The 21733-nt window shown below is 39.3% G+C and overlaps 2 protein-coding genes across 2 annotated transcripts in view; one reads left to right on the top strand and one right to left on the bottom strand.

Moving 5' to 3' along the window:
* Nucleotides 1-5323, top strand: part of HAUS7 (HAUS augmin like complex subunit 7) — a 58921-nt gene extending 53598 nt beyond the window's left edge. The window contains exons 7-10 of the mRNA XM_053695418.1: nucleotides 2448-2532; nucleotides 2923-3132; nucleotides 3469-3580; nucleotides 4788-5323. Of these exons, the coding sequence (XP_053551393.1) occupies nucleotides 2448-2532; nucleotides 2923-3132; nucleotides 3469-3580; nucleotides 4788-4831 (451 nt within the window). The 3' untranslated portion in view covers nucleotides 4832-5323. The remainder of the gene's footprint in view (nucleotides 1-2447; nucleotides 2533-2922; nucleotides 3133-3468; nucleotides 3581-4787) is intronic.
* A 10429-nt stretch (nucleotides 5324-15752) lies between these two features.
* On the bottom strand, nucleotides 15753-21269 carry TREX2 (three prime repair exonuclease 2). Its single transcript, XM_053696028.1, has 2 exons — nucleotides 21212-21269; nucleotides 15753-17446 (listed from the first exon to the last, which is right to left on the bottom strand). Exon 2 carries the CDS (start codon nucleotides 17440-17442, stop codon nucleotides 16750-16752), a length of 693 nt encoding a protein of 230 aa, XP_053552003.1. The 5' UTR covers nucleotides 17443-17446; nucleotides 21212-21269; the 3' UTR covers nucleotides 15753-16749.
* Between the last annotated feature and the right edge of the window lie 464 nt (nucleotides 21270-21733).

Below are 21733 nucleotides of genomic sequence, written 5' to 3'. Positions count from 1 at the left end.
AGGAGAGGTCAAAAAGCAACTTCTACCTCTCTCTCTTTTTGGATTAAAAGCATCATCAGATTGGCTTACGAGACTGCCGGACGGCAGCCTCCCGAAAGAATCACGGCTCATTCCACTAGGGCTGTGGCTTCCACATGGGCCTTCAAGAACGAGGCTTCTGTTGATCAGATATGTAGGGCAGCGACTTGGTCTTCACTGCACACTTTTACCAAATTTTACAAGTTTGATACTTTTGCTTCTTCTGAGGCTATTTTTGGGAGAAAGGTTTTGCAAGCCGTGGTGCCTTCCATTTAGGTGACCTGATTTGCTCCCTCCCTTCATCCGTGTCCTAAAGCTTTGGTATTGGTTCCCACAAGTAAGGATGACGCCGTGGACCGGACACACCTATGTTGGAGAAAACAGAATTTATGTTTACCTGATAAATTACTTTCTCCAACGGTGTGTCCGGTCCACGGCCCGCCCTGGTTTTTTTAATCAGGTCTGATAATTTATTTTCTTTAACTACAGTCACCACGGTACCATATGGTTTCTCCTATGCAAATATTCCTCCTTAACGTCGGTCGAATGACTGGGGTAGGCCGAGCCTAGGAGGGATCATGTGACCAGCTTTGCTGGGCTCTTTGCCATTTCCTGTTGGGGAAGAGAATATCCCACAAGTAAGGATGACGCCGTGGACCGGACACACCGTTGGAGAAAGTAATTTATCAGGTAAACATAAATTCTGTTTTTTTGTTAAATGCTTCTTTTTAGATGAAGCTTTTCTTGTCATATTTTCTCTCAATTCATTAACAGAGTTAATAGCAGATTGGAAATGCAGCATCTGCTGCTTAAAAGGCTCTAAAGAGCTGTCAATAATATCCTTGACTGATTTCTCAGATAACTGTGACTTGTCATCATCAGACATTTTCTAATATAATTAAATTACTATTATAATAAAGTCTAATAAAAAATATATGGCAAAAATTATGTAGTAATTCAGATAGAAAAACTGTGGAAAAAAAACTAAAACACTTTAAATAGCAATATATTCCTAACTAAATATATAATTAAACATTTAAGTATTAAAAGTTCTTTTGAAGTGAAAAGTGTTAGCAGCTGCAAGTTATAACAATTGTTGCCAGTTGTGAAGGAAAATGTTCCGGTCGTGTATGAGGTGTAATGAGGGCGGGAAGGATGAAGGGAACTGTGATTGACAGTGGAAAGGGCGGGTAGATGAGCGTCACGCAAAATGGAGGCGTGACTGAAGGGAAGAAGTATAGGCAAGATGGCGGTCGCATCTAGGGCGCAGCCAGAAGGAGAGGATGACACGCAAGCAAAAAAGGAGGTAGAAAATAGAGAAAATACAAAGTATGGAAAACGGAATGGGTAAGCGCAATGCTGGGAGAAAAAACATAAAGACCAAAACGGCCAAAAACAAACAAAACGATAATGCAAATAAAGATTAAAGTAATACAGAAATAAAACAAAAGAGGTGGAATAAAAACTCCATATAAGGGGAAAGTGAAAAACCGGAAAGGCTAAGGAATTGAAAAATAATAAGAAGTAGGATTTATATAAAGAAATAAAATAATAAAATAATTAAACAATAAGACAAAACAAACAAAGATAATAGAATATAGTATAAGTAAGGTAGAAACAAATTATATAAAACCTTGAAGAAAAAACAACAATAACAAAAACGAATTTAGTTTATTTGTTTTGCAATAAAAAAAAAAAAATATACTTATCTCTTGAGCAGCAAAGAGAAAAGAGAAAGATTGGACAGTTACTGGCTATGTTATAATGTGATGGACTATGCTCATTGGTCAACTTTGTCCACTTCATGTCAAACTCTGTTCTCATTGGTTAATAAGTTCTGTTCTGTACTGTATTCTCTGTTTGTTTGAATTTAATGTACTTTAAAATGCTGCCCTCAGTAAAGAGAAAAGATATATAGCAAAATATGAGTCTCTGTCCTTGTAATAAAATCCGGCGAGACAACGTCCTCGTCCTCCCCTCTTTTCCTTTCTCTTCTCTCCTTCTTAGTTTTTTTTCTCCTCTCTTTACTTTTGTTAAATTTGTGTTGACATACATCACGTTCTAGATATTGTCTACAATCATACAATTTAATTTGCTATTATAAGAATTGGAGCTAGATATAACTGATAACCTCTCTCTCTCCAAGATAAAGAGGTAAGAATGCAATGTTTGCAATAACTTTGTATTATACTTGGAAATTACTTAAATGTTTTGTATTCTATTCACCAGTTATTGTAAAATGACACACTTATAACTTAATAAAACTAATATAAACATAAATGAATATATCCCCTGTACATATAATGTTGTAAACTATTTCTATGTAATCCATAACCGGTGAGTTCCTGTCACCCGTGTTCTTTACAAGATAGCACAAAACAGACAGTCGGGGATACTTGTGTAATTCCCTGTCTGCACATTCTCTCTAGGGCGCCTCCACCTGCTAACGCCATCAGTCAGCTCTTGGGAACATTACAGGAAGTCTCAGCGGCACTTCAGCCGCTAAAGGAAGAGGTAAGTGTGACAGGACCTGCAGGATATTTTTTGCCTGTAACTTGTGATGTGACCAAAGTCTAAAAAGACAATGTCACACGGTGAATAGCAGCACATGTAGCCTGAGATGTGCTGTGCAGGCTGTAAATCCCCAGGAGGCATTGTGGCGCATATGCGATTGTCCCTCAGATCTTGCTCTGTGATCATAGCTACAAAACAAATGAGCAATAAAATGGCCTTACTGAGGTTACCGGGTTATCTGTAACATTAACACCTTTTATCTCTGTCATTTAGCTGGCTTAGCCATTGTCTCCACCTCACAAGGTGATAGTTTACTGTGAGCATGTGCAGTAAGTGGGGTACATAACCTACCGCTGTGTAAGACTTAATCTTCTTGTCTTGTTCCTGCAGTGCACGTTCCTTGAGAGCTCGACGCCCGGTGGTGACACTCTCGTACAGACCATGAAGTTGGTACTGACAGATTTCTACCAGCTTGTTGTTGCTTTTAACCAAGTGTATGAGAATGAGTTCCAGGAGCATTGCAGCCACTCGCCCCCTCACATTAGCCAGGCAGGACCCCTTTTTCAAACCATACATCAGTTGCTGGAAGACTGCAGCAAGGTACAGTAGGTGGCAGCGCCATTCATATAGCTGTACTGAGGTTTATTTTGTTGGCACGTATAGGTGAGAAACAAACTCTTAGCTATCACCCTATCTGCTTACTGATGAGAATATTGCTTTAGTTTGAGTTGTGGTTTTAGCTGCGTTTTGCTGTTGTGAAGACAGTGGGTACAGTAGGGAATGCCGCCAGCAGAAAGTGACGTGCTCTGTATGTTGCATCACCAAATGGAGGGGGTGGGAATGAGGCTGGCATTTTGTGTAATATTTGCTAAGTGCATGACACACACTATTTGTGCTAACGATTACCTGCACCTCACAAAAGCTTGTGTATTTCAGGAGCTTGAAGCCATTGCACAGTTTACACAAACCTCAGAGAACATTGTTGAAGTGGTAGAGAAACGGCAGAACTGGAAGGAATCTTGGGGCGGCAGTAATGCAGCAACTTTATGTGAGTGTCCGACAGCGTATTTGGCTTCTGTTCTCTTCTTGTGTAGCTGACAAGTTTGTTGTCTAACATCTGCGTAAACTTACCTGCTGAATCACATTAGTAGCTACATGATCACTAATACTGCCAGGCACTCATTCATTGGTCTTTGCTAGAGTGAAACTATTGTGGCCGCCGAAATGTTGCTGCATCATTATCTCTGTTAATATCACCAGTTGGCGGCAAGCCGTGTTAGCCTAACCAAAACATCCATCTTGTTCCTAGACGATATTGCCGCAGTGGTATTACTGTGGCGCTGATAACATCACACAGCTAGCTTGTACCCAACCATATTGCTGGAGTCTAAATGTGGCCAAGTAACGATTAGACTTGGGACACAATAGTTCTAGTTTATTCCTAGTCTAATACTCTCATCTATGTTACACGTTCCTCTGGACTTAAAGGGACAGTCAACACAATTTTTGTATTGTTTAAAAAGATAGATAATCCCTTTATTACCATTCCCCAGTTTTGCATAACCAACACAGTTATATTAATATACAGTACTTTTATCTATGCATCTCCTGACAACCTCCTGATCACATGACTTTAATATACTTGTATCTATGCATCTCCTGACAACCTCCTGATCACATGACTTTAATATACTTGTATCTATGCATCTCCTGACAACCCCCTGATCACATGACTTTAATATACTTGTATCTATGCATCTCCTGACAACCCCCTGATCACATGACTTTAATATACTTGTATCTATGCGTCTCCTGACAACCCCCTGATCACATGACTTTAATATACTTGTATCTATGCATCTCCTGACAACCCCCTGATCACATGACTTTTTATTTATCTATTGACTTGCATTTTAGCTGTGTTGCGCACAACCCACGGGCGTGAGCACAATGTTAACTATATGGCCTACATGAACTAGCAGTTTCCTGTTTTGTGAAGCAAATAAAAAAGCATGTGATAAGAGGCTGTCTATAGTGGTTTAGAAATGGGCAGAACTTTAGAGGTTTGAATGTTATAAAGTATAATAATATAACAATGTTGGTTGTGCAAAGATGGGGAATGGGTAGTAAAGGCATTATCCAACTTTTTAAACAATTACAATTTTAGTGTTTGGTCGACTGTCCCTTTAACTAAAGAATATATTAAACCAATCACTGATGGCAAATGCTCATTGTTATGTGTTTGTTTATTGTAGATGAGAAAATTCAAGAACTGAAACAAATCTATGACTTCCTATAGCAATTGCACTAATGCTATGACGTTTCACACCCAGAGGTACCAGCTGCCATGTGCACTGCACCAGGGCAGCACTATGCTGCCAAAAGGACCCTAATACAGAGTAAAAATGGCTGCTGGTACGGCAGCTGAAGACAAAGCAACATAATCGAAAGGGATTCTTGTTTTATAAATTAATTTATCCATGCAATGAATGCATCAGGAAGTTAAATCAATATTATTTTTATACAATTTAAACAGTATGTTTGTATTTAATCCAATAGCACACAATGTATGTGTTCCTATGAAAACTATACAAGTGTTTATTTGCTTATGGAGAGCCTTTTGTCACCATAACTTGTGACATTTTGATTTTTCTTTTTACTTTCTGATTACATTATGTATTTAACAGTTGTACTGTTGTTCCAGCCAACGCATTTCTCTCTGCCCTTAGGTGGTTTCACTTTTGTCTTGGTTTTCATTTAATTGACTTGTAAATAAATCTGAATTACATAATCATTTGTAAAGTAAATAAGATAATTTTTGTCCCATCACTGTTTTTTTTCTTTATTATTTTCTGGTTAAAAAAAATAAATTATATATATATATATATATATATATATATATATATATATATATGGTGTACAAATGTTGGGGGAAAGGGATGTATCGGAAGTAAATCTCTAGTGGCGCAACACTCTTAGAATAAAAAACATATAAAATTTAATTTATACAATCATAATAAAAAAGATACACCAGAGGTATGTGTAAATAAGTAAAGGTACGTACCCAAATGCTGGCAAATAAACAGGTATGCCGTTAATATAGATAGTGCACTTTTGACAAATGTGTAACAAAAGCTACATAAATATGCTATAATACAATGTTATATTCATGTGATATAAAAAATATCAAAGATTGAATATTGATACATATAAATCACCAGATAGTTGTGTATATCCTAAAAGACAGAATTTCCAATAATAAAATGATACCGGATATTCAAGTAAAATATTAATATCTCACATAAAGTGTTTATAATATAAAAAATGGTATTGTCATATTAAAATCATCAAAACAACTAAAGTATAATATAGGTTCTTGTCAGGGATAAAGACAGGGTATACAGCCACTTCAGTATGTATAAGTCCTATGATGTTAAAAAACCGATGATTGTATTGATGAATAAATAAATAAAGAAAGTGACAACTTCAACCAACAGGTTCCTTTGGGAGTCTACCTCATAGGATTGAGGTAAAGGAGTGTAAGTAGACTCCCAAAGGAACCTGTATAAAAACAAAACAACTAAAGTATAATATAGGTTTTTGTCAGGGATAAAGACAGCGTATACAGCCACTTCAGTATGTATAAGTCCTAAAGAAAGTGACAACTTCATCCAACAGGTTCCTTTGGGAGTCTACTTACACTCCTTTACCTCAATCCTATGAGGTAAGTAGACTCCAAAAGGAAACTGTTGGTTGAAGTTGTCAATTTCTTTCTTTCTTTATTCATCAATACAATCATCGGTTTTTTAACATCATAGGACTTATACATACTGAAGTGGCTGTATACGCTGTCTTTATCCCTGACAAGAACCTATATTATACTTTAGTTGTTTTGACGATTTTAATATGACAATACCATTTTTTATATTATAAACACATTATGTGAGATATTAATATTTTACTTGAATATCTGGTATCATTTTATTATTGGAAATTCTGTCTTTTAGGATATACACAACTATCTGGTGATTTATATGTATCAATATTCAATCTTTGATATTTTTTTTAAATCACATGAATATAACATTGTATTATAGCATATTTATGTAGCTTTTGTTACACATTTGTCAAAAGTGCACTATCTATATTAACGGCATACCTGTTTATTTGCCAGCATTTGGGTACGTACCTTTTACTTATTTACACATACCTCTGGTGTATCTTTTTTTATTATAATTGTATAAATTACATTTTATTTCTTTTTTATTCTAAGAGTGTTGCACCACTAGAGACTTACTCCTGATACATCCATTTCCCCCAACATTTGTACACCATAGACTCTCTATCATATGATCAGTATATAGGGACACTGTTCATATTTGATAGGTTCTCTAGGGCAGCATTAGTACTCTTGATCTATTAGCTTATCCTAGGTAATACCAGCACCATCCCTATACACATCTTTTATTTTCTACTATATATTTTTATATATATATATATATATAAAAATGTAAATGTATTTTTTTTACGCTTAGTAAAAGACTACTCACAGAAGATGAGTTGCACTTACTATTGGAGGATAAAATGTTTAGTCGTTAGTGCAATACATAACAGCGACTGAATGTGCTGAGTGATACTGGTTTTGTGCTGGTCAGGTAGCACAGCACGCCTTGCATGTGCTTCATAATAATCTAAATCTGATGCACTGGTTCAGGAGTTACGCTGCCTCTGCTGTTGGGAGCTGTTAACAGCTGGGAGTTCTTTATTAGCCTAGCTGGCCTTAAAGGGACACTGAACCCAAATGTTTTCTTTTCTGATTCAGATAGAGCATGCCATTTCCATCTTAATGGGAGGAGAGTCCACTGCTTTATTCATTACTTGTGGGAATTTATTACCTGCCATCAGGAGGAGGCAAAGACACCCCAGCCAAAGGCTTAAATACCTCCCCCACTCCCCTCATCCCCCAGTCATTCTTTGCCTTTTGTCACAGGAGGTTGGCAGAGAAGTGTCGGAAGATTCGGAGTAGTCTCTTATTAAGGGTAGTACTCTTCTAATGGGACTGGAGTTTTAAGTAATCCTGTCAGCCTCTCAGTGAGAGCATGGATGAAAGTTAGAGTCCGGAGATGCAGGGAGTGTCTTCTCTGCGAAACCATCCCAACTCAGATTAACAGCTCCATAAGCAATCAGCGTTGACTAGTTTTGCTGCTTGCTTTCTGCTCTCAAGTCCATGTCGGGAGCGATGCTACTAACCTGTCACACTTGAAAGGCTGTGTTCCTGTTCCACGGCATAGATTCTGGTAAGATCGTTTCATTTTTCATACATGTATGATAACACTAGAAGACAGGGTCACAGTGTGACTCCTTTTATCTGTATAGAATCAAGGGTTAATATCTCCTGAGGGGGATTATTGAACAGGGGGGAATAATCTTATATGTTTTTTTAATTTTATGCTGCTTTTATGTGTGAGGTGTTATGGGCTCATAGGCTGTTATGGAATATACAGGTTTCACTTTGAGAGCCATGCAGCTTACAAGCTTGGCGAGCTTTTTCTCATAGCAGGGACGGTCCTGCATTGTGCACCATGTGATTCTTTCCCTCTTTCCTGACCGGTGTCTGAGAGGAGTCCTAACTCTTTGTACTGTCTGGGTCATGGGAGGTGGTGACCGCCCCAACCATTGGGATATAAAGGTGCAGTTTTTTTTAATAAAATAAGATGTTTTATTTCCACTGTTACTTAGAGGGTACCCCCTCTAATCCTAAGAGTTATTCCTGTTTATATTGTCGGGAGACCTTAGTACCGCCCCCTTAATTATGTTCCATATGCCTTGATAATGTGATAATATCAAACATGTTTGATACCACTGAGCTATCCACCTCTGAAGAGTTGTCGTCCAGTGAGGTGCGTACCCTACATGCTTATATCTCTATACATGCAGTTTCCTGTAGCATTGCTGATCCTCCATCTGGTGGGGGGCCTTTTTTTTCACCAGACGTTACTGCGTGGCTCAGACGGTGGTGTCTGCGGCCTTTAATGCTTTACCTCGGCCCTGCTAAGCGCAAGCGAAAGGTTACTTATTGCACTCCTTCCCAGGGTACATCAGATCATTTATTGGATTTAACTGATAGGGTTATCAGAGGATGAAGTTCTTTCTGAGACTTCAGAGTATGAACATTCTGAGTCGGAGTCTGCTGCCTTTAAACCTCCGGCTGCGGAGGAACCAGACTTTAGTTTTAGGAATTTGTGCTTTCTTCTAAAGGAAGTTTTTGGCAAATTCAGAGGTTCCAGTGGCCAAAATGCCAGAGGAACCTTTGATTCCTAAATAGGATAGAGTTTGAGGACAGGGTGGTACCTTATCCTTCCCTGCTCCTGTTAGATGGAGAACATTATTAAGAATGTATGGGACTGGATTGTTCCTCTCTTCTCCCTTTAACAAATTGTTCCCGGTCCTGGACTCTCAATGGAGTTGTGAGGTTCCATCCCTAAAAGAATTGGCGCTATCTTCACCCTTGCTAAATGTATTACTATCCCGTTTGAGGATAGCTCTTCGTTTTAAGAGCCCATGGATAAAGGATGGAAACTCTGTTAAGAGAGTTGTTTCAACATACAGGATATTTGTTTCAACCGGAGGCGGCTGTTGCCGCGGTTGCTGGAGAAACTACCTTCGGGTGTGACTCCTTTTATAGGATTTGATCGGGGTGGAGAGGTCCCCTCGACGTTACTCAGGAAAGATTTACGGCCTTGAGGGTTGTTAATTCCTTTATCTGCGATGCTATTAGGCGGATCATTCGCCTGAATGCTAAGGCTTGAGCTTTTTCTGTACAGGCCCGTCGGGCTCTGGCTGAAGTCATGGTTTGCGGATATAACTTTTAAGTCTAGACTTCTTTCCCTCCTCTTTAAAGGAATGATTTTGTTTGGTCCAGGCCTGGACTCAATTATCTCCACGGTCAGGGGGCAAGGTTGTCCTTCTACCGCAAGAAAATATGAACGAGTCTAAGGGACAATTTTCGTCCTTCTCGTTTTGATAAAGCCCATTTCAGCAGTCCTCCGCTAAGCCTGAGCAAACCAAGAGCTCTTAGAATCCGTCTCGATCCTGAAATAGATCCAAGCAGAGCAAGAAGCCTGCCGAGTCTCACGGTCCCTGTTCTTCTTCTGGATCGTGTAGGGGGTGGACTGTCACTCTTTTCAGTCTCTTGGTTCAGGGACGTGCAGGATCCATTGGTCCTGGAGGTCATAGATCAGGGTTACAAGATAGGTTTCAAGTCTCTGCTACCCAAGGGCAGTTTCCGCCTCTCTCTTCTGTCTTCCTGACCAGAAAGGAGGGAAGCCTTTCTGGGGTGCGTTCGGGATCTGTCCTCTTAAGAGTTATTGTCCCGGTGCCTATCGCTGTGAGAGGTTTGGGATACTATTCAAACCTTTTCATGGTCTCATAGGAGGGAACTTTCCATCTGATTTGGACCTAAAGTGCTTAAGAAAGTTTTTAAATGTCCCCTCGTTCAAGAGGGAGACAATAGGTCCATTCTTCCCCTCGTTTGAGAAGGGCAGTTCATGACCACGATAGATCTAAAGGATGCTCCCATTCACGTACCAATTCTCAAGGACCACTTCCAGTTCCTAAGGTTTGAGTTCCTTGGACCAGCACTTCCAGTTTATTGATCTTCTGTTGGTCTAGCTGGTATAGTGGTGAGCATAGCTGCCTTCCATGTAGTTGACCCGGGTTTGATTCCCGTCCAAAGCAGCATTCTCCAAGAACTTTTTTGGAGAGTGGACCATTCGGAATCTCTCTTCGATCCCAAGGATGGAAGCTAAATCTAGAGAGAGTTCTCTTGTATCAAGTACCAGGGTAGAATTCTCGGGTACTATTATAGTCTCCATAGACATGAAAATATTTCTAGCAGACCAGAGACGTTGCAGGCTAGCTTCAACATGTCTTGCCCTCCAGACCTATTTAAGGCCATCTGTGGCTCGGTGTATGGAGGTGATTGGTCTCATGGTGTCCAGCATGGACATCATTTCCTTTGCTTTCACCTCAGACTGTTGCACCTGCGCATGCTGAAGCAGTGGAACAGCGATCATTTGGATCGGTCTCAACAGATTTCTCTGGACAACCGATCGAGAGAATCGCTCTCAGTGTTTTTGTCCCAAGGCATGTCCGTCTCATAACCATCCTGGGTGATTGTGGTTGCAAGTCTGTCAGGATGGGGAGCTGTTTGGGGTGCCAGGAAGGCACAGGGCCTATGGACTCAGGAGGAAATGCTCCTTCCCAATCACATTTTGGATCTTCGGGCAATATACAATGCTCTGAAGGCTTGGCCTCTGCTGGGTTTGTCCCGGTTTATCAGATTCCAATCAGACAATATATCCTCGGTGGCTTACATCAACCATCAGGGGGGAACGAATAGCTCCCTAGCTATGAGGGAAGTATATTGGATTCTGGAGTGGGCGGAGACCCACATTTGTTCACTGTCAGCGATCCACATTCCGGGTGTGGACAAATAGGAAGCGGATTTCCTCAGCAGACAATCCTTTCATCCGGGGGAATGGTTTCTCCATCCCGAGTATTTGCGAAGATTTGCCAGAGGAAGATCTTAAGACGTCTCAATACCAAGCTACCCAGATATGGGTCGAGGTACAGGGATCCTCATGCGGAGCTAACAGATGCATTAGCGGTGCCTTGGAGGTTCAATCTAATTTATCTTTTCCGGCCGTTACCACTACTTCCTAGTGTAGTGGCTCGAATCAAGCAGGTGTCTGTGATACTGATTACTCCGTCTTGGCTGCGAAGAATATGATTCACGGACTAGTGGGGATGTCGTTATCTCCTCCGTGGAAGTTACCTTGTCGCAGGAATTTGCTGACCAAGGTCTCTTTGTTCATCTATGTCTGGATCTCTGAGGCTGACTGCGTGGAGATTGAACGCTTAGTCCTAGCCAAGAGAGGGTTTTCTGAGAGTGTTATTTTTACTCTCATTCAAGCTCGTAGCTGGTTGCTTGTCGCATCTATCATTAGGTGTGGAGGACCTACTTATTCGATTCTCCAGGATGAACTGGAGAAGGGCTTTTCTGCAAGTCCCCTGAGGGGACAGATTTCTGCCCTGTCTGTATTACTGCACAAGAGGTTCGCTGAGCTTTCTGATGTGCAGTCACTTGTTAAGGCTGTGCTAGAATCAGACCTGTGTTTAGATCTATTGCTCCTCCTTGGAGTTTAAATCTTGTTCTTTAGGTTTGCATCGGCTCCGTTGGAGCCTATGCATGAAGTAGACATTAAATTATTGTCTTGGAAGGTTCCTTTTCTACAGGCTATTGCTTCTGCGCGCAGAATATCTGTGATTTCTGCCTTGCAATGCATCCCTTCTTATCTGGCTTCCATGCTGATAAGGCTGTTCTACGAACCAAGTTAGGTTTTCTTCCTAAGGTTGTGTCAATTCGCAACATCAATCAAGAGATGGTGGTTCCTTCCCTATGTCCTACTTTTTCTTCATCGAAGGAACGTTTTCAACGTAATTCTGGATATGGTTTGTGCCTTGAAGTCCTATCTTCAGGCCACAAAGGAATTTAGACAAACTTCTTTCTCTGTTTGTTCTCTTTCCGGGAAGCGTGGGGGTCAGAGGGCCTCTTCAACTTCATTATCTTTTGGCTGAGGAGTGTCCTCCATTTTGCATTGCAACAGCGGGACATAAGCCTCCTCAACTAGAGCTGTGGCCTCTTTTTGGGCCTTTAAGAACGTGTCTTCTATGGAGCAGATTTGTAAGGCGGCTACTTGGTCCTCTTTACATACTTTTGCAAAATTTTACAAGTTTGATGTTTTGGCTTCGGCGGAAGCAGCTTTTGGGAGAAAAGTTCTGCAGGCTGTGGTACCCTCAGTATAGGCTCCGCCTCCTTTTAACCTACCGTTTTTTTTTCATTCAGTGTACTCTAGAGCTTGGGTATTTGTTCCCACAAGTATTGAATGAAGCAGTGGACTCCCATTAAGATGGAAAATATAAATTGTGCTTACCTGATAATTTCATTTCCATCTGTGGGAGGAGAGTCCACTGCTCCCGCCCGTTTCTCCGGGGCCGGACCTAAATTTAATATTATTATTCTTCTGGCACCATTTTAACCATGATATTTCTCCTACTGTTCCTTGTTTCCTTGGCAGAATGACTGGGGGATGAGGGGAGTGGGGGAGGTATTTAATCCTTTGGCTGGGGTGTCTTTGCCTCCTCCTGGTGGCCAGGTTCTTAATTCCCACAAGTAATGAATGAAGCAGTGGACTCTCCTCCCACAGATGGAAATGAAATTATCAGGTAAGCATAATTTTATGTTTTTAAGCAACTTTCTAATTTACTCCTATTATCTTTTTTTTCCTTCTCTTGCTATCTTTATTTGAAAAAGGCATCTAAGCTAAGGAGCCAGACAATTTTTGGTTCAAAACACTGGACATCACTTGTTTATTGGTGGGTGAATTTATCCACCAATCAGCAAGAACAACCCAGGTTGTTCACTAAAAATGGTCCAGGATCTAAACTTACATTCTTGTTTTTCAAATAAAGATACAAAGAGAATGAAGAAAATGTGATAATAGGAGTAAATTAGAAAGTTGCTTAAAAAGGCATGCTCTATCTGAATCACAAAATTTGGGTTCAGTGTCCCTTTAAATGTCAAATTCATCTTGAGTACGGCAGGCTCTGTATCTTTCCAATTAATCATCCCGCATATTTATAGGGCCCCATTGAAATCCTGTATTATTTTATAAGGCCCCCTGTAATCCTGTACAGTTTTATAGGGCCACTGTAATCCTGTACTGGTTTTTTTTTTTTTCTTTTTTTTTTTTCTTTTTTTTTTTTTTCAAACAAGCTTTATTAAGAGTTTTAATCAATGATACAGCAGTAAGAACCATCATTACACAATGCAATTCTTTGAACAGGGGAAGGGTTAAAACATATAAAAATAAAATGACACTGTCAGTCCATTGATATCATAGATCGACACTTGAACAAAAATTAAGGTCAATGTGAAGTTCCACCTGACAAATAAGATAAATGTTCTTGTTTCAGAGTAATAACGTACAAGAATGTCTGTATCAGTCCTTGGTTCTAAACAAGTTGGTAAAGCTTGATAATTTTACAATTTTAATAGGTTTATAATATATAGTGATTTCGTAGTATTCAAATCGAAAGTGAGCTTATAAAGGAAATTGTGTGCTCAGGAGAGTACAGAAATAAGAAAGAATGAAGAGAAAAGTGAAAGGGATTAGAAGATATACCCTACAAGGGGAGAGAAAAAAAAAAGGGGGGGGGAATCCTGTACCATTTTATAGGGCCACTGTAATCCTGTACCGTTTTGTAGGCCCCCCACTGTAATCCTGTACTGTTGTAGGCCCCCCACTGTAATCCTGTACAGTTTTATAGGGCCCCCTGTAATCCTGTACCATCTTATAGGGCCCCTGTAAGCCTGGACCATCTTATAGGGCCCCTGTAAGCCTGGACCATCTTATAGGCCCCCTTTAATCCTGTACCTTTTATTGGGCCCCCTGTATTCCTGTACCATGTTACAGGCCCTCTTGAACAATGTATCCGTAAGTATGAGCAGGGCTGACAATGAGCCAGGCTAAGTGAGCACTGTAAAGGGAATGCTGGGCCACCGAGGAAGTTTACAGCATCTGCAGCCCAGTGGGACTTATCTGCTGTCAGCATCTTGTCACTAGTTTGCTGTCACCCTGGGAGGCCGGAGTTGCAGTACTGGTGACACAGTAATGGCCTAGGTTGTCACAGTGCTGAAACGTGTGCTATTAGACAGAAGGCCAAATGTGTGTGTTTTCTAGTAGGAAAACATGATTCCCTATCTACATTTCTACCTAATACTTAGTGACAAAAGTATTTATTCATTGTCTGAGAAGGGCCAAACTCCACTATTGGGATTCTTAAAAAATAGGCTAAAACAGTTGCGTTGTGTGACCAGCAGTTGGCGCTGTTTATTTGAGATTTGTGTTTTGTAAATGGGGTGGAACTAAATAAGGTTGTTGTTGGTCAAGTGGGACTTTTATAAGAGATTTTCACTGTATGTAAGAAACATAGAATTATTGAATAGAACATTAGCAAACCTAGGCAAGTATCTCTGCTTGCTTTCCCCCAGAAGCACTCTGTATACATTACCAATTCACCAGGGAACTCTGGGTAAGATATGGAAATTAGATATACAATATCTCTTGTATTTTGTGAATCCAAGTACTGTTTTAAACACAGCAACCCGCTTCATGGAGTGGATGCAGCAAGAGAAACCATTTCTGGACAGCAAGCTTTTTGTCTCTTATCAGTAGTAGGTAGGTTTAACTTGCTGCTTGGTGAAGCTTTTTCCCAGACAAAAAGCAATGCTCATTTGAGTTAAATTGGAGATAAAAACGTGAGCTTAAAATCCTCCATTAAATAAAAGTAAGAAACAAAAGGTATAAACATTTCAAAATTAAAATGTGCATGGGTAAATTTTAATTTAAAATAGAGGTATTTTTGCAATATACTTCCATTAAAACAAAGTGCTTCTAGTAAAAGTTATTAATGGTTTTTCTGCGGCATACGCACATATCCTATGAGGGCCTGTGTACCAGTGGTGGCTTGTGTGAAACAATAAACACCACTGCCAGCTCTTTAAACAGACATAGGGGCATAAATATCAAGCTCCGAATGGAGCTTGATGCCCAGTGTTTCTGGCGAGACAGCAGTTATGAAGCAGTGGTCACAAAAACCGCTGCTCCATAACCTGTCCGCCTGCTCTGAGCAGGCGAACAGACATCGCTGGAAATCAACCCGATCGAGTACGATCGGGTTGATTGACACCCCCCTGCTGGCGGCCTATTGGCCGCGAGTCTGCAGGGGGCGGCGTTGCACCAGCAGCTCTTGTATTCAGCGAGGTCTGTCGGACCAGGTCCGACAGACCTTGATAACTAGAGGCCATAGTGTTTTAATACTGGTGGACAGGCCCTCACAGGATATATGCGTATGCTAATGAAAGTTTATTGTAAAAATGCTTCATTTCAAATTGAAATGGACTGATGCACATTTTAATTTTGATCTGTTTATCCTTTTAAAGAGAGGTATTGTGAGGGAAAATATCTGAATATGGTTCTTTTATTTGTGAAGGTGGGATAAGTCTGTCAGCATAATATGTATCACAGGAAGTTGTACAGAAGGTGCTAAATCAAATTATGAGCACAAGTCTTAGTGTTACAGAAAATAACAAGTAGTAAAAACAATTGTAATTTATTAAGTTGTTTGCAATAAAACAGTTTCCTTTAAAAAGATTACAAGCTGTTAGGTATGTGGTTACATTTTATATTATATGAGAAGCTTAATATTCCGAACAGGTTTAATGGGATTGCTCAGTAAAACAAACAAATACAATTTATAAAAAAAAAACAAAAAAAAACATTGGGTATCTCGACTGCAACACAAGCTAATTAATTGTCTATAACACAACAAAATAACATTGTAAGATTCTATGTAAAGCTTCTCTGACTGAACCTAGGAAAGACCTAATGAATTGCAAGCTCTTTTGTCTAGTAGTACAATAATATAAAAACTTACTGGTAGTAATATTAATATTCATAATTATTTGAATTGTGATATTATAATAGGACACGATGGCTCTGCTAGTATTCATACAGCACCTAAAAAGCTACAATAAAGCTATGAAAGACACTTTCTCATTGCTGTGTACATTACACAGGGCCTGATCTAAACCTGGCAGCAGAAAGGGATGTGAGCAAGTACGTTAGTTATATCTGAGTGGTCACTTCTCCAGTAGTAGAAGGGGAACTGAGGGATACTAAACCCACATTTTTCTGCTTTCTTGATTCAGATAGAGCATGCAATTTTAAGCAACTTTCTAATTTACTCCTATTATCATTTTTTCTTCGTTCTCTTGCTATCTTTATTTGCAAAAGCGGTAATGTAACCTTAAGAGCCGGCCCATTTTTGGTTCAGCTCCTGGGTAGCGCTTACTGATTGGTTGCTAAATGTAGCCACTAATCAGCAAGCGCTACTCAGGTGCTAAACCAAAAATGGGCTGGCTCCTAACCTTACATTTTTGATTTTTCAAATAAAGATAGCAAGAGGACGAAGAAAAATTGAAAATAGGAGTAAATTAGAAAGTTGCTTAGAATCAAATGTTCTATCTAAATCATGAAAGAAAACATTTGGGTTTAGTATCCCTTTAATTTGGTGCTCCTGTTATCTATAGCATCAGATTTCCTCTTGACCCTGACCATACATAGGTTTAATCTCTCCCCATCTTTTATAAATAGAAGTGCCCATCTCCAGTAGCTCTGTTGCCTTACACAAGAAGACCATGATGAGAGTCAGTACATCACCCTCAGCATAATGAGAATCCACTGGATCCTTATCAAAGCAGCGTCTGTAAAGTTGTGGAAGGGTGTGGTAGCCTCTACCATAATTGGGCTGAGGGTTGTGCATCTTGTCTAAATTCCGCAGAGCAGAGAGGGAATCCAGGCAGAGCAAGGAGCTGGGAAAATCCTCATTCTGTTGCTTTAACTCTGTCTTTAGAAGAGGGAAGTCATAATAAAAACCATTATGGGCCACCAGGCAGACGGGCTGAGCTTGCCGATCCAAGAACTCGGAGAGTAGTTTAATGAGTCTTTGGTCAAATCTAGTCTTCTCGTTTGTACACAGATTATCATTGTTGAGGCCGGTAATTTTGGAAGCCCCCTCAGTGAATGGCTTGTCTGGATCTACACACAAGCACAGCTTGTCCAGCACACGAGGCAGCTGAGGTTTTCCAGAGTCATCCATAACTGGATTAGCCAAAGAGCTCAGGTGAACGGCAACTAAGCAGAGTTCTGTGATTCTGGGGGCATCCTGATTTAAACCTGTGGCCTCCAGGTCCAAGAAGACAAAGGTTTTTATCGAATTGGCCATAATGCTACCAGGCAAAATGACACACAAGGAAGGAAAGAAAAAAAACAACACAAATTACATATGGTGTCTGTGAGTGTAGAATAAAATATATAAACATATAAGCTGTGAAAATACCAAGTATTCTTTTCATAAATATTTCTTCTTTGGGTCAATCCATCGTAAGCGGTTGCTTGACCATTTTTAATTTTCCTAATATTTTTTTGAGTGATTACCTCTATGTATTGGTATTGCAAAACCACCAGTTTTTAATTTAATTTTACTTGATTTAACCACGGCGGCCATCTTTGTGTCATTTTGCATGACAAATTTTGGTTATACAGATGTTTACGGAAACCTCAATATCTTAACTCAGGATGGTCCTAGCTCCTTGGGAGAAAAAAATTCTGTGTATATCACATTACAAGGTACGTGTTCATATATAAACATTTTGCACATTCTTGTTCCAAAGACTTAGAACTTAAGTCCTAATGTAATGATCAAGATCGCTAGAAGTTCAATTTTTAGGGTCAATTTATAATGGAAAGGGTTCTGGTCTCTGTCCTAATTTTTTTTGGCTAGTACTCTAGGTAAGTATAGTGAGCATGCAGAACATTTCAGGTTTGAGATTTCTATTATTTTTTTTCTGATGGGGGTGAGAAAGAGTTCATTTTTTAACATTTCTCCTCACTTTCAGGTTGACTATCTCTGGTGGGGGACCAAATAGGAACCTTCACAGATATAAGTCCTCTACGGTAGCATTGTACTGTTAAACTTTTTGAGTTTGAAATTCCACTGGTTACAGAGCTAGGGCTAGTAGAAATCTGGGGAAAAGCTTACCCTTAATCATGCATTTTGAGAATTGAACAGATGTAATATAAGCATTATAAATAAAAATGAACAATATTTTACAGTAATTATGTTTATGATTATCAGTGACAATCACGGCATGGGGAGAAATCACACAAAATTTGCATTTTTTTAGTATTATATTGCATCATATGTGTATCTTATTCACATTCAGAGCTCTGCATAGCTAGGTAAACAGTTCTCAAGCTAAAATGTGCATTTCTAAAATTATTTGAGGGGCCTCACTATACTAATCTTGACAGAGAGCTTTAGATCATAGAGATCTATCTTATATACTATCTTATGAACTCTATTTCTGAAACTCCATCTTACAGACTTTATTTCTCCATAAATTCTTATCTTATTGATTATCTCACAAACACTATCTTATAGACTAAAGGCCTGATCATCATGGGATGGAGAGAAATTGTGCAAATTCTTTAGGGGCCTTTTTTTGAGCTTTATATTGTAATACAGACAAGTGTCTGTACTTTCACATCCTGAACCCTACATAGTAAGATAAAGATCTCTAAATTCTTTGAGATAATCTCAAACCAGAGAGCTTTCGATTAGTGTCTGCAGCAGTTTTGCAAGAATGCTATATGTTAGCAAGAACACTAGATGGCAGCACTGTTTCCTACCATGTAGGACTCTAGACATGTGCACGCTACCTATCTAGATATCTCTTCAACAAAGAATAAAATGAGAATGAAGCAAATTTGATAATAGAATTAAACTTTTTTTTATTTTTATATAATTTTCTTATTCTGAATCATGCAAGAAAAAATGTTAGTTTTGTGTCCCTTTAATCCGTGTGGGTCTGCACGGCACTTCTGGGTTTCCAGGGTGTAGTGGTACTAGATCAATAAACCACCAGGGACAACATGGGGATAAGTAAGGGGGGTGGGGGGCATGATGAGCTCTAAAAAAAAAACTCCCTGGTTGACAACACAAATACTAAAAGGGTTTAAGGGACAGTCAAGTAAAAAATAAAATGCTAAAACTACGTGCACGCTCCTGAGCTCCTATGAGCCAATCTAGGTTTAATCAACAACAAACAAACAATACCAAGAGAAAGAAGTAAATTTCATAATAGAAGTAAATTGGAAGGTTGTTTAAGATGACATGATATATCTGAATAAAGGTTTCATCTTGAATTTACTGTCCCTTTAAACTGTTCATTTGACTATACCGTAAGATGCATCTCCTGTGCATAGATATGTAGGCCACGCCCTTTAGTGACACATGCAGCTATTACGGTATCTTTAGAGAAGGACCTTGTAGCACTGACAGATCTATTTACAGAATGTCGTCTGAGCCAAGGGCGTTAGAGAATTGTGCTCATGGAGAGAAACTTAGCTTGCGATGTAGAGAGCTATTAACTGTAATTTAGTATTTGCTGATTGCCAAGTGACAATAACAAGTCCACATAATTACATGTTAACTGTTTATAAGCAGGATCAGCCGGTGTGAGCTGTTTATGATGAGTCACATGGGTCACACACCCTGTCAGATAGAATTATTAGCACCTGTAACTGCAGACGAGTGACGTAATATTTTTATATACACAATGAGTTATGTAGTTTCACTTTACATTGAAGCATGAAATAAGCGTATGTTTCTGTCTATTCACTGGTTTCTGTTGGTCACAACCTCGGCCAGGAGCTGTATAGCATCCCTCTGGCATTGGGGAACCTACCCTTGTAGCACTTTACATGATCAGTGACAAGACTGTGTGTGTCTCATTTATGCAGAACACTATATTTACTTCTGTATGACAATGAGCAGTGTTTAGCCAGGCATATGCTGCTGCCTATTTATACTGCTCACAGCATCAGCTGCATATTATAGCGCGGCACCCTGTGTGTTACATATGTGGTTACATAGAGGAGTTATGCTGCATTAATAAAACGTGACATAACTGTGTGACATACAGTCCGACTGCACAATACCACCCTGGTCCACCCACCAGAGGGCGTACTATGATCTCAGGGTCTTGCTACTCTGTCTATATCTATTTCTCAGTCTATCAATTTTTCATTTTTGGCTGGAAATCTCCACTATATGCAGACAAGTAAAATTTAGTTTTTTTTTTCTGTCTTAAAGGAATGGAAACCCCCCCCAAAAAATAAAAAAAATAAATCATGATTCGGAAAGAACGTACAATTTCAAACAACTTTCAATGTTACTTTTGTTATCAAATTTGCTTCATTCTCTTGCCATCCTTTGCTGAACAGCATTGTACTACTGAGAGCTAGCTGAGCACATTTAGTCATCCAATCACAAGAGACAAATGTGTGCAGGCACCAATCAGCACCCTCTCCCACTAGTGTAGGCTATATGCATATGACTTTACTATCCCTTTAAAGTGAATGCAAACTTTATTGAGTATCAAATAATAATCCTAAAAACAGGGGCACTTTAATTCATTAAAGTTTACAAAGACGCTTATTTTTAAAAATACTTACCTTTGATTTATGGTAAACATAATGCTGATCCTCTGCACGCAGCTCCTTCTTTCTATAGAAGAACGATGATGAATGCGGCTTCCTCCAATCGTTGTGTGCCCCCTTTGGCGTCCAGCCAATGGGACAATGCAATGTTTGCAGGAAGCCGGATTCATCATCTATATGCTAAAGAAAGCAGGAACTGTGGCAGAGGATTGGCGTTATGTTTACTATAACCCAAAGGTAAGTATTTAGAAAAAAATAAACGTCTTTGTAAAGTTTATGAATTAAAGTGCCCTTGTTTTTAAGATTACTATTTGATGCTGGCCTTTAATTCATTAAAGTTTGCATTCACTCTAAGCATTGATTGGATTACTAGTAAACTAACGTGATATATTTCCATATATAAATACATACACAGTATTTTTCTGTTTGTTTATCTTATATCCTATGGGTAAGTATTTCAGGCAGATTTATTAGCAGTGATGAAGACTTACCTGGAGGTCAGATGTCAGTACCCGTTAGGCATCAAGTGCTACTGCTTATGTCTTCACAACATGTTCAGGCTGGTTATACAAGTGCCTGAATGTCCCCTCCCATACTGGGCTGTGTACAAGGTGGAGCTACAGTTTCATCCAGTTTCACTTCTATCAAACTATACAACTTCCTCATAAGTATCCCACAGCCTTAAAAGATATGAGACGTTAACCACATGACTAATAGTAGTTTCTGATGATACAACTAGAACAAATATGCTTTACTTGCACGACAAGGAAATATCCTTATGCACAGAGTGGTCCTTGTAAAGATGTCTTTTACATGAGCAATATATATTACTATTCCTAATTAGCAGAGAGGATCTATGTGTAAATCATTTTATAGGAAGGTCAGATTCACGTAAACATGGATATTGTTTCAAGTGAAATCAACTTGATAAGGACATATTTAATTTTTTTATAGATGTTGGTAGATTTTAGCATACTTTTTAGAGTGGTTTCTACATTTCGGTGTACTTATGT

The sequence above is a fragment of the Bombina bombina genome, chromosome 12 (assembly GCF_027579735.1).
Source record: "Bombina bombina isolate aBomBom1 chromosome 12, aBomBom1.pri, whole genome shotgun sequence".
Taxonomy (NCBI): domain Eukaryota; kingdom Metazoa; phylum Chordata; class Amphibia; order Anura; family Bombinatoridae; genus Bombina; species Bombina bombina.
The sequence above is the reverse complement of the archived record's forward strand: the minus strand, read 5'-3'. Positions and strand labels throughout refer to the sequence as shown.

Coding starts and splice junctions, on each gene's coding strand:
- TREX2 (XM_053696028.1), bottom strand. CDS start 17,442: ATGGCCAATTCGATAAAAACCTTTGTCTTCTTGGACCTGGAGGCCACA.